Raw genomic sequence first — 14528 nt, 5'->3', positions numbered from 1 at the left:
GCCTAAGTGTCCATCAGCAGATGAGTGGATTAAAAAACTGTGGTACTTCTACACCAGGCATCCTCAAACTACGGCCTGCGGGCCACATGCGGCCTGCCGAGGACATTTATCCGGCCTGCCGGTGCCGCTGCCTGTCCTGCTTAGCAGCCAACTTGTCCCGGGCCCGCAGTGCGCATAGGAATTTGTTTATAGTTTTTTTTTTAAACTATAGTCTGGCCCTCCAAGAGTCTGAGGGACAGTGAACTGGCCCCCTGTTTAAAAAGTTTGAGGACCCCTGCTCTACACAGTGGAATACTATACTGCACTAAAAAAGAAGGAATTCCTACCATTTGCAACAACATGGATGGAACTGGAGAGCATTATGCTAAGTGAAATAAACCAGGCAGAGAAAGATAAATATCACATGATCTCACTCATCTATGGAAAATAATGAACAACATAAACTGATGAACAAAAACAGATCCAGAGACAGGGAAGCATCGATCAGACTGTCAAACCTCAGAGGGAAGGTAGGGGAGGGTGGGGGTAGGGGGGAGAGATCAGCCAAAGGACTTGTATGCATGCATATAAGCCTAACCAATGGACACAGACAACAGGGGGGTGAGGGCATGAGTTGGGGGGGAGGTTGGGAAGGTAATGGGGGGATGAGGACAAATATGTAATACCTCAATCAATGAAGAAATTAAAATGCAAAAAAAATAAATTAAATAAAATACCCAGTAAAAATAAATAAATAAATAAATAAATAAATAAATAAATAAATAATAAAAGATGACTGTGTTCTAGTTGTCAATAGAGGTGAGCAAAAGCAAAAGAAGGCAAGAACACAGAAACCCCTGTGTTTGAAGATGGGGTTTCCTAACAATCTCAACAGGTATGGGTCATATTAGGCCATCTCTGAAGCACTATGCTAGGGTTATGAGCTGCACCATACATAAACAAATATATATATAAACATATGAGTAGAAAAGAAGTAACATGTACTATACTTGGAATGTATCATATATTGAAACGTTTAAATGCTTGTCACAGTATATTGTACTTAAAAGTCTCAGGATGGAAGTAGCAGAGCTTGAATACGGACCATAGTCTGTGTCACTTTCACTGTCTCCTAATTACACCACAGTATAAGGCAAACATGAAGAAAGTGTATTCTAGGTGGTACAGACAGAGTTTTGCTGGAGATGTGAGATGAAAAGATAATGGGGGTTTTGCTTATTTAAATCGCACTGTTCTACTAGAGAAGACAAAAAATACATCTGGCAAAGTTGATGGAGGAACACTTCATCGGGGTCAAATGTCACTTGAATATAAGTATGATCCCAAAGATGGGTAATGGGAGAAGAGAGTACATTCCCTTTGCTCTGCCCAAACAGGTCTCGCAGTAGGCAGTAGACACTACTGAGCGTGTTTTTCCCTCTACACTGTTGCTTTTTCCTGAATTTGCAAGCCCTCTTACCTCACAGGCTTTGGATATGAGACAAAGACGAGGAAAGCAGCAAAGATGGCTGTTATTTAGCCTGCACATCAGGCAGAATATTGATAGCCTTAAATGTAATAGAAACTAAAGAAGTAGAGACTGCCTTTTGATAAAGATAAAGAAGTTTCTCATTTATTTTCAGCTGAGTGGAGGATATTTAGTATCAATATTTAAGGAACTGCTTAAATTGTTTTACACACACACACACTTAGCAGAGCAGTAGGTGGTAAAGGTGTATATTTGAGACTTATTTACACATAAAATATTACTAAGATCTTTCAGAGCTAAACACAGAGCCTCTGGAAGCTTGTGCACCACTGCCCAGCATTCAAGATCACCTACATGTTTTTTATCCAATTTATGTTTGCATCACGTACCGACACTGTTCTTGCACGCTGATCTGGTTGGCTTCCTTACTGTTCGCTTTAACTCTACATGTGCTACATCCTCTGACCTATGAGAAGACCTCTCCTCTTTCTTTTCTTCTTTTTTTTTTAAAGTTCTATTTTTTTGTTTTTATTTATTTATTTACATGTTTATCTATTATTAGGTAAGACGAGCTTATAAAATCAAGAGACCTTAAATGGTAAATCTATGAAAAGCCTGATAGATTCCCAGATAAATGGCAGAGATGACAATTTTAAAAAGAATTTACAAAAAAATAACCAATTTTTAAAATTCTCATGTAAAATTTAACTGGGTATCTTTTCATTATAAGCAATACTTTTTTATTTTTTTAATTTAATAAATCTTTATTGTTCAGATTATTACAATTGTTCCTCTTTTTTCCCCCATAGCTCCTCTCCACCTGGTTCTCACCGACCCTCTGCCCTTACCGCCCCCCCACTCTCCTAATCCATAGGTGTACAATTTTTGTCCAGTCTCTTCTCGCACCCCCCACACCCCTTTCCCCCCGAGAATTGTCAGCCCACTCCCTTTCTATGCCCCTGATTCTATTATATTCACCAGTTTATTCTGTTCATCAGATTTTTTTATTCACTTGATTTTTAGATTCACTTGTTGATAGATATGTATTTGTTGTTCATAATTTTTATCTTTACCTTGTTCTTCTTCTTCCTCTTCTTAAAGAATACCTTTCAGCATTTCATATAATACTGGTTTGGTGGTGATGAACTCCTTTGGCTTTTTCTTTCTGTGAAGCTCTTTATCTGACCTTCAATTCTAAATGATAGCTTTGCTGGGTAGAGTAATCTTGGTTGTAGGTTCTTGCTATTCATCACTTTGAATATTTCTTGCCACTCCCTTCTGGCCTGCACAGTTTCTATTGAGAAATCCACTGACAGTCGTATGAGTGCTCCCTTGTAGGTAGCTAACTGTTTTTCTCTTGCTGCTTTTAATATTCTCTCTTTGTCTTTTGCTCTTGGCATTTTAATTATGATGTGTCTTGGTGTGGTCCTCTTTGGGTTCCTTTTATTTGGGGTTCTCTGCGCTTCCTGGACTTGTAAATCTATTTCTTTCACTAGGTGGGGGAAGTTTTCTGTCATTATTTCTTCAAATAGGTTTTCAGTATCTTGCTCTCTCTCTTCTTCTGGCACCCCCATAATTCTGAAGTGGTCCCAGAGGCTCCTTATACTATCTTCATATTTTTGGATTCTTTTTTCTTTTTGCTTTTCCGGTTGAGTGTTTTTTGCTTCTTTGTATTTTAAATCTTTGACTTGATTCTTGCCATCCTCTAGTCTGCTATTAGATCTCTGTATTATATTTTTTATTTTAGTCAGTGTATGCTTAATTTCTAGTTGGTCCTTTTTCATATCCTTGAGGGTCTCGCTAAATTTATCGGCCTTTTCTAAAACTCTTGAAAAACCTTATAACCATGGTTTTGAATTCTATATCCAGTCGTTTGCTTTCCTCCATTTCTTTCATTTGTGATCTGTTTCTTTGACGCCGCATTTTGGCTGCTTCCCTGAGTTGATAGAGTGGCTTTGTGTGCTAGGTGTCCTATAGGGCCCAGTGGCAAAGCCTCCCCAGTTACCTGAGGTGGACACTCTTGGTGCACCCTTTGTGGGCTCTATGCACAGTCTTGTTGTAGTTACGTCTTGATTGTTGTTGGTATCACTGGGAGGAATTGACCTCCAGGCCAATTGGCTATGAGGATCAGCTGTGTCTACGCTGGGAGAACTTCTGTTCTGGAGACACCCTTATGGGAGAAGACTTGCAAAAGCCTCTGTGCTCAGCTTGGATGGGGCAGAGTCTCAGGGCAGAGCAGACAGCATTGGTTTCCCATCAGCCCTGCCCTAATAGGCCCCTGTGTCTCAGTGTCCCGTGGTATTCGCTGCAAGCCCCTCTGAGAGAAAGCCACCCTCGAGTTCCACCTGCTGCCAGACAGTCCAGTTTCTCCCCAAATGAGTCTGGGTCCCCAGAGTCTCACCCAGAACTGGAGTTCAGTGCAGTCGGGAGCTTTTGTCTCCCTCCCACTTGAGAAAGCCAGCCGCACACTCAGTTGCCAGTCCTTTCCGCATGCGCTTCTCAGTACCTCTGCCTCCTGCAGCTCCTCTGAGTCTCAGTGTGCTTTTCTCTTTCCTTCTAGTTGTAGAATTTCCACTCAGCCAGCCTTCCTGTGGTTCTGGATGATGTTCGTTTTGTCTTCAGTTGTAGTTTTGAAATTGTTGTGCGAGGCAGCAGTTTAGGTGTTTACCTATGCTGCCATTTTGGTTTCTCGACCTCTCCTCTTTCAAATTCAATTTCCACCTCTTTCATTGTCAGTTCAAGCATATGCTTAGATGACTTTTGTTTCTTCTTAATTCGTATAACATGTAAAGTCTCTATTATGCTATCTATAAGTATATTACATGGGACAAGTCTTTTTATCTACCCAGCTTGTTTTAATTAACAATACTATTATTATTTGGAGAGGGGCTTGCCTATATCTTTGTTTCTCTGTTATAATTTCTCATATCTTTTATATTTCTCAAATGCAGTACAAAACTGGTACTTTACTAAGTGCTTGCAGATTGGCTTATTAACAAGCATCGATATTGATAAGTTGTTTTATTTGCTTTCCTACCTAGAGCTATGAACTACTAGTAGACCACAACTGCTATTTTACACTAGAAATTTAGATTTATCAATTTACCTACACACTTTTGGAAAAGGAATTTTGATTCTGAGACTTGTTATAGTTAATTATTTGGCTTGCATACAAATTAATACATGAACAATCTATGACTTTATTCTAGTGCCAGTAATTCATGATGACATCACTATTAATTAAGAGCAATCCTATATAATAAAAGGCTAATATGCAAATTGACTGAACCGTAGATTAAATGGTCACTATAATGCCCACTGACCACCAGGGAGCAGACGCTCAATGCAGGAGCTGCCCCCTGGTGGTCAGTGCACTCCCACAGGGGGAGCTCCACTCAGCCAGAAGCCAAGCAGCACAGTGGTGGTGGCGGAAGTCTCTCCCGCCTCTGCGGCAGCACTAAGGATGTCAGACTACTAGGGAGCGGGCCTAAGCTATCAGTTGGACATCCCCTGAAGGCTCCCAGACTGTGAGCGGGCACAGGCCAGGATGAGGGAACACCCCCAGACCCCGCTGCTGAGTGCACGAATTTTGTGCATCAGGCCTCTAGTATAATAAATAATCACTAATAATATGATGTATTAAGTCTATCATTTGCAATTATACATTATACTAGAGGCCCAGTGCATGAAATTCGTGCACAGGGCGGGGTGTGTCCCTCAGCCCAGCCTGCACCCTCTCCAATCTGGGACCCCTCGAGGGATGTCCGAGTGCCCGTTTAGACCAGATCCTGGTAGGATCGAGCCTAAACGGGCAGTCGGACATCCCTCTCACAATCCGGGACTACTGGCTCCCAACTGCTCACCTGCTTCCCTTCTTGATTGCCCCTAACCGCTTCTGCCTGCCAGCCTGATCACCCCCTAACCACTCCCCTGCCAGCCTGATTGATGCCTAACTGCTCCCCTGCCAGCCTGTTTGCCCCTAACTGCCAGCCTGATTGCCCCTAACTGCCCTCCCCTGCAGGCCTGGGTCACCCCTAACTGCCCTCCCCTGCAGGCTTGATTGCCCCCAACTGCCCTTCCTTGCAGACCTGGTCCCTCCCAACTGCCCTGCCCTGCTGGCCATCTTGTGGTGGCCATCTTGTGTCCACATGGGGGCAGGATCTTTGACCACATGGGGGCAGCCATCTTGTGTGTTGTAGTGATGGTCAATTTGCATATTATTCTTTTATTAGATAGGATAGAGGCCTGGTGCATGGGTGGGGGCCGGCTGGTTTGCCCTGAAGGGTGTCCCGGAGCAGGGTGGGGGTTCCCTTGGGGCATGGGGTGGCCTGGGCAAGGGGCCTGTGGTGGTTGCAGGCCGGCCATGCCCCCCGGCGACCCAAGTGGAGGCCCTGATATCTGGGATTTATTTATCTTCTACAATTGAAACTTTGTAGCCATAAGCAGAGGCCAAGGCAGGCCAGGGCAGGCGGAAAGCTTGGCTTCCTCCATTGCTGGGGAAACCCAAGCCTCCTGTGCACTCCATGGCTGCAGCCATCTTTGTTGGATTAATTTACATACTTGATCCTGATTGGCTGGTGGGCGTGGCTTGTGGATGTAGTGGAATGATGGTTAATTTGCATATTAGTCTTTTATTAGATAGGATAATTACATGATTATACAGTTATATAAATAGAATAACAAATAATAGCAGTACATATTTACAAATAGACATTAATAAAACCCCAAACAACACATTCCTATTTCCACTTCTGGTCTCTCACCAAGAGTAAAATGGCCTGTATCAATCAATGGAAAGTCAAATACATAAATACTCACCAGTAACCAATTCTTTCCTCACTTTGAAACTGTCCACCACAGGCGTGATGATCCCTTCAATGATTCCAAACATGCTGCTGAGGCCTAGATTTATCAGCATGAGAAAGAATAACACTGACCAGAAGGGAGCTAGAGGGAAATGTGTCATCGCTTCTGTAAAGGCAATGAAAGCTAAACCAACTCCCTGAACCTCCTGTAAAATAGACAGAATAGCAACATGAATACAGAGCAATTATAAGTGATGGCTACATACATCATTACAAAGAAGAGGAACTCTGAATAATGCCTTGGCGGGGACTGGAAATAAACATGCAGAATCATATTGTTTCCTAAGGAACTGTGCCTTTCAACTAACAAGTTGATTCTGTTATCTCATAAAGAAAACAAATAAACCAGAATTTAAAAACAATAACAAAACACCTTTAAAGGGTAAGATAGTAATTGTCTTTCCATACAGGATTCAAGGTTTTTATATTAATGACTAGAGGCCCGGAGCACAAACTCATGCATGTGTGGGGTCCTTCGGCCTGGCCAGCAATTGGGACCAATTGGGACCGTCTTGCCCAGTCTCAATCAGGGCCGATGGGGGCTGGCCAGCCGGGAAGGGACACAGGAGGTTGGCCAGCTGGGGAGGGACCAAGGGGAGGCTACAGGGTGTGTCCAGCCTATCTTGCCCAGTCCTGATTGGCTGGACACCAGCAGCAAGCTAACCTATGGGTCAGAGCATCTGCCTCCTGGTGGTCAGTACGCATCATAGCTACTGGTCAAACAGTCTACCAAACAGTAGACCGATTGGTCAGACACTTAACATATCAGGCTTTTATATATATAGATGGCTTTATCCATAATTTTCTGCACAATTCTTTTTTTTTTTTTTTATGTTCAGACCTATCCTGACATGTATATCTGACTGACTAGCTGTGTAACAGTTCCCCCCATGCCAGTCCTTGGATGCCTGGCTCAAGGAAGATTGGAAGCAGGGTCCTAGCAGAAAATCACTAGGAGTGAACAAAGGATTTGAAAGGGTGGATCAGACCAAGCCTGAGACCTGATGTCAGCAGGGCACAGGGGACCAAGGACCACAGCAGCCCTCCCTCCCAAAGCTACATGCTTTGTGAGAGAGGGCTGCATGGGATCAGGAAGCAACATAATCATGCTACAGGAGCCCCCAACCCCGCAGCTGTGAGTGTCCTTCACTCTGCCGAACAAGGAGTATATTATTTTTTGTTTGTTTTTAAATAATTCTTTATTGTTGAAAGTATTACATATGTCCCACTTTTTCCCCCATTGACTCCCCCTACCCCCAGCATTCACTACCCTATTGTCTGTGTCCATGGGTTATGCATATATGCATACAAGGTCTTTGTTTGATTACTTCCCACCCATCCACCCTTCCCTGCCTTCCCTTCCAGATTCTGCACTCTGTTCCATGCTTCTATGTCTCTGGATCCACTTCGTTCATCACTTTGTTTTGTTACTTAGATTCCACATATGAGCGAGATCATGCTGCACATGATTCTTTATGTTTAGTATCAAGTATCTTAAATCAAGTGATGAATGGTAATTTCTCTATGACATTTTATTTTTGACAATCCAGAGAGAAGGTGACAAGCAATATAAGAATATTTATTAATGTTCACCTATTTTATATTTATTAAAATATATTACACTGGCTAAGAAAAAGAACTTAATCATAACTTGTTGAACACAATTATTAAAATGGCCAAAAATCATTAATGTGCCAAAATAATCATGCAATATGTGATAATCATGATACAATTTTTATATTAAATATTATACATGGAAAGGTATCAGACTGATTTCATTTTATATGATGAAAATCACTTCATTTATATTCATATTTTAAATTACTGTGGATTAATCAATAAAATTGCTTTTCAAAGTAAAGGAAACTAATGATTTAAGAAAGTTGTCCTCTGAAATAAAGAATGTGAATTTTAAAACTGTAATGGTCATTTTCCTAACCAAAAATGTCTTCTGGAGAATGAATATTTTAACTGAATGATACCGATTTTATTGCTTAAACATAGCTACTAACTTTATTTAGCTCATCTTCAACATGACAGGATTGGAGATTAAGAGCAGGAAACTCCTCCCCTTTCACTCTTTTAATGATGTCATAAACTTCGTGATAACCTTCTGCAGTAATAGCTGAAAAGTTGATGTGAGAGGGAATAATAGCCTGAGGAATGTTGCCCATTTTCAAAAATGTTTCAATCGTTCCAGTATTTCTAAAACAGAGAACAACATGTTAATGAACACTTAAGAGTTGTGTGTGTGTTTTTTTTGGGGGGTAATTTTTATATAATTCTGCCATTGAAAGCTAAAGGAAATTAATATTCATACTCTTCAATGCATCTCTCATTTATGACGTTTGCTTTGAAGCCCAGAACTGAAAACACCACCAATGTGGCCAAGATAGAAGTAAAAAAATTGATTAAGGGCACCAGCATAGCATCAAACTGGCAGTTGCTGTCTCTCTTGTTGTAGCTTGAAAAGGCGATGACACCACCAAATCCCAGACCAAGGGCAAAGAACACCTGAGTAGCAGCTTCTCTCCAGGCTTGGGGCTCCAGCATTTTTTCAAGCTGTTTAAAATGAAACATAATAGAAATCAGCTTCAAAATAATATTTCAGAATAATCTACATGGAATTAGTTGTATTGGTTAAATATGTCATCATAATATTTAAATTAGGGAGATAATATGTTCTTAATTAGAAATAGTTTTTTCATTTGAAAATGAAACAAGGAATATGAACAAGAAATACTGTAGACTATCAAGCTTACAGATGGAGATGTTATTTACATAGAGATTTTCTATCTACATGAAAATCTAAATTTAAAACAAAAATATTTGTTTTAAATACTTTAAGACAAATCATCAAAGGACTATTTAAAAGAGAAGTGAACTATTTTCAATTACTTCCTATTTATGTCTTTGTTTTCTTTCCAAAGCAAAATAAACCAATTATCAATAAAAGTTAAATAATTACTTAACTAAAACCCTATTTCGTGTTTTCTGGTGGAAGTCTTATAGTCAAAGCAGATATTAATGATGAGTATGGTAGAGTTAAACTATTTGTATTTTTCATATTCACATATGTATTAATTCATATATTATTCATTTATTCAAATAGACTTTCCTGAAAACCTCCTTTTTCATAATTAGAGAAATGCACCTACAGCGGTGGGCAAAAGTAGGTTCACAGTTGTGAGTATGCAAAACAGAGTTTAATCTTGTGTCATTATTTATTAACTAGAGGCCCGGTGCATGAAATTCATGCACGGGGGGGCGGGTCCCACAGCCCAACCTGCACCCTCTCCAATCTGGGAGCCCTCTCCAATTCAGGAGCCCTGATGGCCTAGGCCAGGGGTGGGCAAACTTTTTGACTCGAGGGCCACAATGGGTTCTTAAACTGGACAGGAGGGCCGGAACAAAAGCATGGATGGAGTGTTTGTGTGAACTAATATAAATTCAAAGTAAAGGAGCGGAGGGGAGAGCAAGAGAACCCTCCACTCTTGCGGCTCCGCAGGCCGGATAGAACAGCCGAATGGGCCAGATCCGGCCCGCGGGCCGTAGTTTGCCCACGGCTGGTCTAAACAGTGCTCCCTAGGGTAAGTGGCCTATCCTTTCTGTTTCTGCTTCCTCAACTGAATCATGGGAGTAATAAGACATAAAACTTGCCACATTGCCTACCACACTCTCACTGCTCAAAAACTGCTAACATATATAGACTACAGTGGCAGGCACATTGATGAGCACTTTATATATATTATCTGATTTAATATTTACAATAATCTATGAAATTGTTGCTGTTATTATCTACATATTCAAAAGGTTAAGGAACCTGCCTAAGGTTGCACAGCAGTTCTGGGGTGGAACAGAAATGTGAACACACTCAGAGATGACAAAATCCATGGTTCTCTCAAATATTAGAATTTATTTCTCAATTAATTTTAGTTATTATTATTGAAATGTATGACTTTTTCATAACATAATAATTACTATATTTATAATGTATGAATAATTAACTGAGATATGCATATTGTTTATTGAACACTGTTATCTTACTAATTCTGTGTTGATCTACTAAAATACTACAATCAACTGCCTATCTCCACTTCGCCCACTAGGTGGCAGAAAGCACTTATTTTCTAAGGACATTATTCAGATTGCTATACTTCTAATTCAGGAACTAAATCTCCATTCACGCAGGGGTGGGCAAACTTTTGACTCGAGGGCCACAATGGGTTCTTAAACTGGACCGGAGGGCCGGAACAAAAGCATGGATGGAGTGTTTGTGTGAACTAATATAAATTCAAAGTAAAGGAGCGGAGGGGAGAGCAAGAGAACCCTCCACTCTTTCGGCTCCGCGGGCCAGATAGAACAGCTGAACGGGCCGGATCCGGCCCGCGGGCTGTAGTTTGCCCACGGCTGGTTTAGGGAATATTTCATGTATTTAGGTACTTTTTCCTTATATAAGTAATGTAATTTAAAAGTAATTAACACCTTCTTATTGTTATTATATCAACTATCATCCGTATAGTGAACTAACACAGAATCTTATCTACAGTCAATGAAAAGTGAGCTGAACAAAGAATTAACTATATTTTAAGTAATTTAAGACCTGGTTTAGAATGTTAATAATGCTGCAGATTTGAATATAGGGGCCATGTAAAAAGTGCCATAACGAAGAGTTTAAATTCCAAAATATCTATTTAAATCAAATATTTAGAATTATGTCTCAAGCAATTGCCAACTTAGAAAAAGTTGATATGCCAGAAATTCATACCAGAACTAGTTAGTTGTTTTAAATTTAGAACACTTTTCTTTTTTAATATTATAACTAATTTTGGTCACTAAGTTATGTCCCATTTGAAGGTGATTTGCATTATAATGTAGCTAAAACTGATGGATCTTAACTACTCAGTGAAGTCCCAACAATGATAAATGTTAAACAGGACTTATGAACCACTCAAGAACACCAGACAACAATGTCAATATTTTCGCTACTAGAGAATGAATACCAAGTTAGAACCAGATACCTAAAAAAACACAGCCCCTTTTACACAGTATCAAAGCAGCTACCAGCAGTGACAAATAATTTTTGGGAAGCTAGTATCTTCTGCCCAAATCTCACACTATGATCATTCTTCAAATAACTTCCAATTGCTGACCTAAATTTGAAATTTTATTTTGATAACTCAATATTTGCCTTAAATAGTATTATCAAAGTAGTAGTGAGGTATAAGTTCATTTCAGTGACTAACCAAATAAATATATGTCTCAAAACTTGGTTTCCTTTTCTGTCAAATGAAAATAACAGGTCCACAAAGATTGCTGTGCATGTTCAATGTGCCCAGCATTGAGTTCAGCTCTAAACTGAATGACAGAGCATACTGAAGTTCTGAGACTTTTATGAAATCAAATGAGAATTTTCCTAAAATGTACATTTATTTACAAAAGTTACAGAACTTCTCAAACTCACCAGGTAAATATTATTTTAGAAAGTACAAAATCTCAAAAGAATACAAGATTGATTTTCTCTGAGAAGGGATTTAACTGGGTCCATGGATTGTATATGTTTTGTCCACCTCCTGAGACACTAAGCAAATGAATATGTTTTCTGGTAAGAAGTTCCTATTATTGTCTTTTTTAAAGGGATCCATGCCACAAAATGTTAAGAACCCACTGAAATAGAATGAGAAAAATAAAGATTGAAAAGTTCTAAAATTTACAAGTATAAAAATTGGAAGTTAATTTAATATAAATGAGAAATTATTAAAATTTCAATAGTGACAGCCTTAATCTAGAACTAAAATGGGACCTTTAAAATTGGAGCTACATGGAGATAATTAAAGACATATAAAAGCTCTGGTTTATCTAGGCTAGATAACATAACAGCTATACTTTGAAAGCCTAATGTATATATATTATTATATACATTAACAATTATCCCCTTGAATCAAACTGTGAGAAAATTTTAATAACAAACATAATGCTTTCAAGATCATAAGCCTTAAATAGAAACAAAGTACATACCTGAGGGGTAAACATGTGGCGGATGCCATAAATTGAACCTTTTAGAAAGAGTGTTCTGACTAGGAAACATATAAGTACCACATATGGAGACAGAGAACTAAAATACACAATCTGCAAAGAAAAAAAAAAAATAGGTGAGACACATATATTCTTTTTTATAGTTCAGATTGTGTTCTGTTCTATACTTTGGCAGTTAATTATTTTTATATGTTTAATAAACTGATTAATAACTTGTAGGGCCATCTTAGAATGACTTATTAGTCTTGATTTAATGACTTATTTAAGATCTTGTTTGAGATGTACTAAGAAATAAGAAAGTTCTACTTAATCTCCTTTACAATGGTCCAGAGATATTGTGTAACTTGAATAGTGTTGATTCCTATAGTTTATAAAATAAACAATATTTAAGAGAAATAAATGGGCACTAATCCCTAAAAAATTCCTACTTTATTGTTTTAGGTTAAAAATAAAGTCTTTTTTTTTTTTCATTAACCAAACTTTCACTATGATTCTGTCTAGCTTCTGGACTAGAGAATGGTCCCTTTTAAATCTTCCAAGCAACTTAAATAATCATCTGCTTCAGAAGTTTTGCTTTAAGTTAAGCAAATGTTTTTTACAGAAAAATAATGTCCTATCCAGACATTTATTACCTCCTTGATATCTCCAGGGGGAAGCCTATTAGGTCTCTAAAATTTTTCAAATTTAGAAGGTAACTTCTCAATTTCCCCCAGACCCATCCTCACTCACCTCCACCTCTGTAAATGGCCCACCATCCATCCAGTGGCTGAAGTTAAAGGTTCAGAAGTAGTCCTGCACTTTTTGTAATATTTTCCTAACTGGTTTCAGGCGTTTAACCGGAGATGACTTGGATTAGTTTAACCAGAGATGACTTGAATTAGTTCACCCCTTGCTTAGCATATCCTAGGGACTTTGAATACAGTTGAAATAAAATCCCAGTTCTTCCCTCGGACCTGCAAAGCCTTACACCAGAGCCCTAGCTGCCTGCCCCACCACTCACTCCCCACTGAACTCTAGCCCCCCAGGTCCTTGTTACCTGTCCTAAGACCAAGCTCTTCAGCTTGAGGCCAGAGCAGGGCTGCAGTCATCTCCCGTATCTGCACAGGAGTTTTCTCCTTGCTATTTATGTCTCAACTTTATCTTTTCCAGGAAGCCTGCTCAGACCAATCTAAAACAGCTGTGCTTTTTTCCATCCAATATCCCTAACTGCCTTCCCCTACATCCCATTTACCCTCTGTGACATTATCTTGTTTTGTTTATTTACAGCACTCAGCATTGTTGAAATGATGTTTGTTTCATTTTTTGGTTTGTTTTACGTTTGCTTGTTAATTTCCAGTCTCTCCTACTTGATTATAAGCTCTGTGAGGTCAGGGGCCTTTTATCTCCTGTTCACTATCATATCCCAAACACCTAATACAATTGCTGGCACATAGTACGTATACAATATGTATCTGTGGAGGGAAGGGATGGAGGGAGGGTAGGAAGAATGGAGGAGAAATCTGTGTAGGGCAGGTAAGAAATATTGAATCCAATAATAACTATAGACAAATAACATACAAGTCAATATTTTAATTTGCACTTCTACAGTTCTATCCACTGTTATTTAATTGCATTTATTTTTATTATTTTTAAATTATATATATTATTTTTAGTAATTGCACTTAATTGCACTTATATTTAAATGCATGGGGAACACCCTAAGAAAAAATTATCTACCTAATAAAAGAGTAAAAAATTATCTACCTAATTGACCATACCTTCGTGATGCCCACCAGCCAATCAGGAGTGAGTATGCAAATTAACGCACCAAAGATGGCAGGTTAATTTGCATACACAGGCGTTCCACACCACCCCAGCCGCTCTGGGCCTCTGGGCAGCGCTGGAAGACGGAAAGGCGGCTCTGGCCAGATCAAAGGCGCTGCCGACAGCCAGGGGAAGGAAGGCCCATTCTTGCACTAATCTTCATGCATTGGGCCTCTAGTCTATACTAATAAATGGGTAATATGCTAATTAGACTGGGCATCTTCCAGACATCCTTCTGGACAAAGCCACAGTGGCAGGGGCCAAGGCAGAGGCAGTTAGGGGGTGATCAGGCCAGCAGGGGAGCAGTTAGGGGGCAATCAGGCTGGCAGGGGGGGCAGTTAGGGGGTGGTCAAGCA

General features: G+C 39.6%; 1 protein-coding gene across 6 annotated transcripts in view; it reads right to left on the bottom strand.

The window, feature by feature from the left end:
• The window catches only part of SLC6A15 (solute carrier family 6 member 15), a 66709-nt gene that overhangs the window by 15652 nt on the left and 36529 nt on the right, over positions 1–14528 (bottom strand). For all 6 annotated transcript variants that reach the window (XM_080659217.1, XM_080659219.1, XM_080659215.1 and 3 more), the window contains 4 exons: positions 12352–12462; positions 8654–8895; positions 8346–8538; positions 6287–6479 (listed from right to left, as the gene is read on the bottom strand). In XM_080659217.1, coding sequence (XP_080515343.1) covers positions 6287–6479; positions 8346–8538; positions 8654–8895; positions 12352–12462 — 739 coding nt within the window. The remainder of the gene's footprint in view (positions 1–6286; positions 6480–8345; positions 8539–8653; positions 8896–12351; positions 12463–14528) is intronic.

The sequence above is a fragment of the Plecotus auritus genome (genome assembly GCF_963455305.1).
Source record: "Plecotus auritus genome assembly, chromosome: 3".
Classification (NCBI taxonomy): domain Eukaryota; kingdom Metazoa; phylum Chordata; class Mammalia; order Chiroptera; family Vespertilionidae; genus Plecotus; species Plecotus auritus.
Note: the sequence above shows the minus strand (reverse complement) of the source record. Positions and strands in the feature narration are given on the sequence as shown.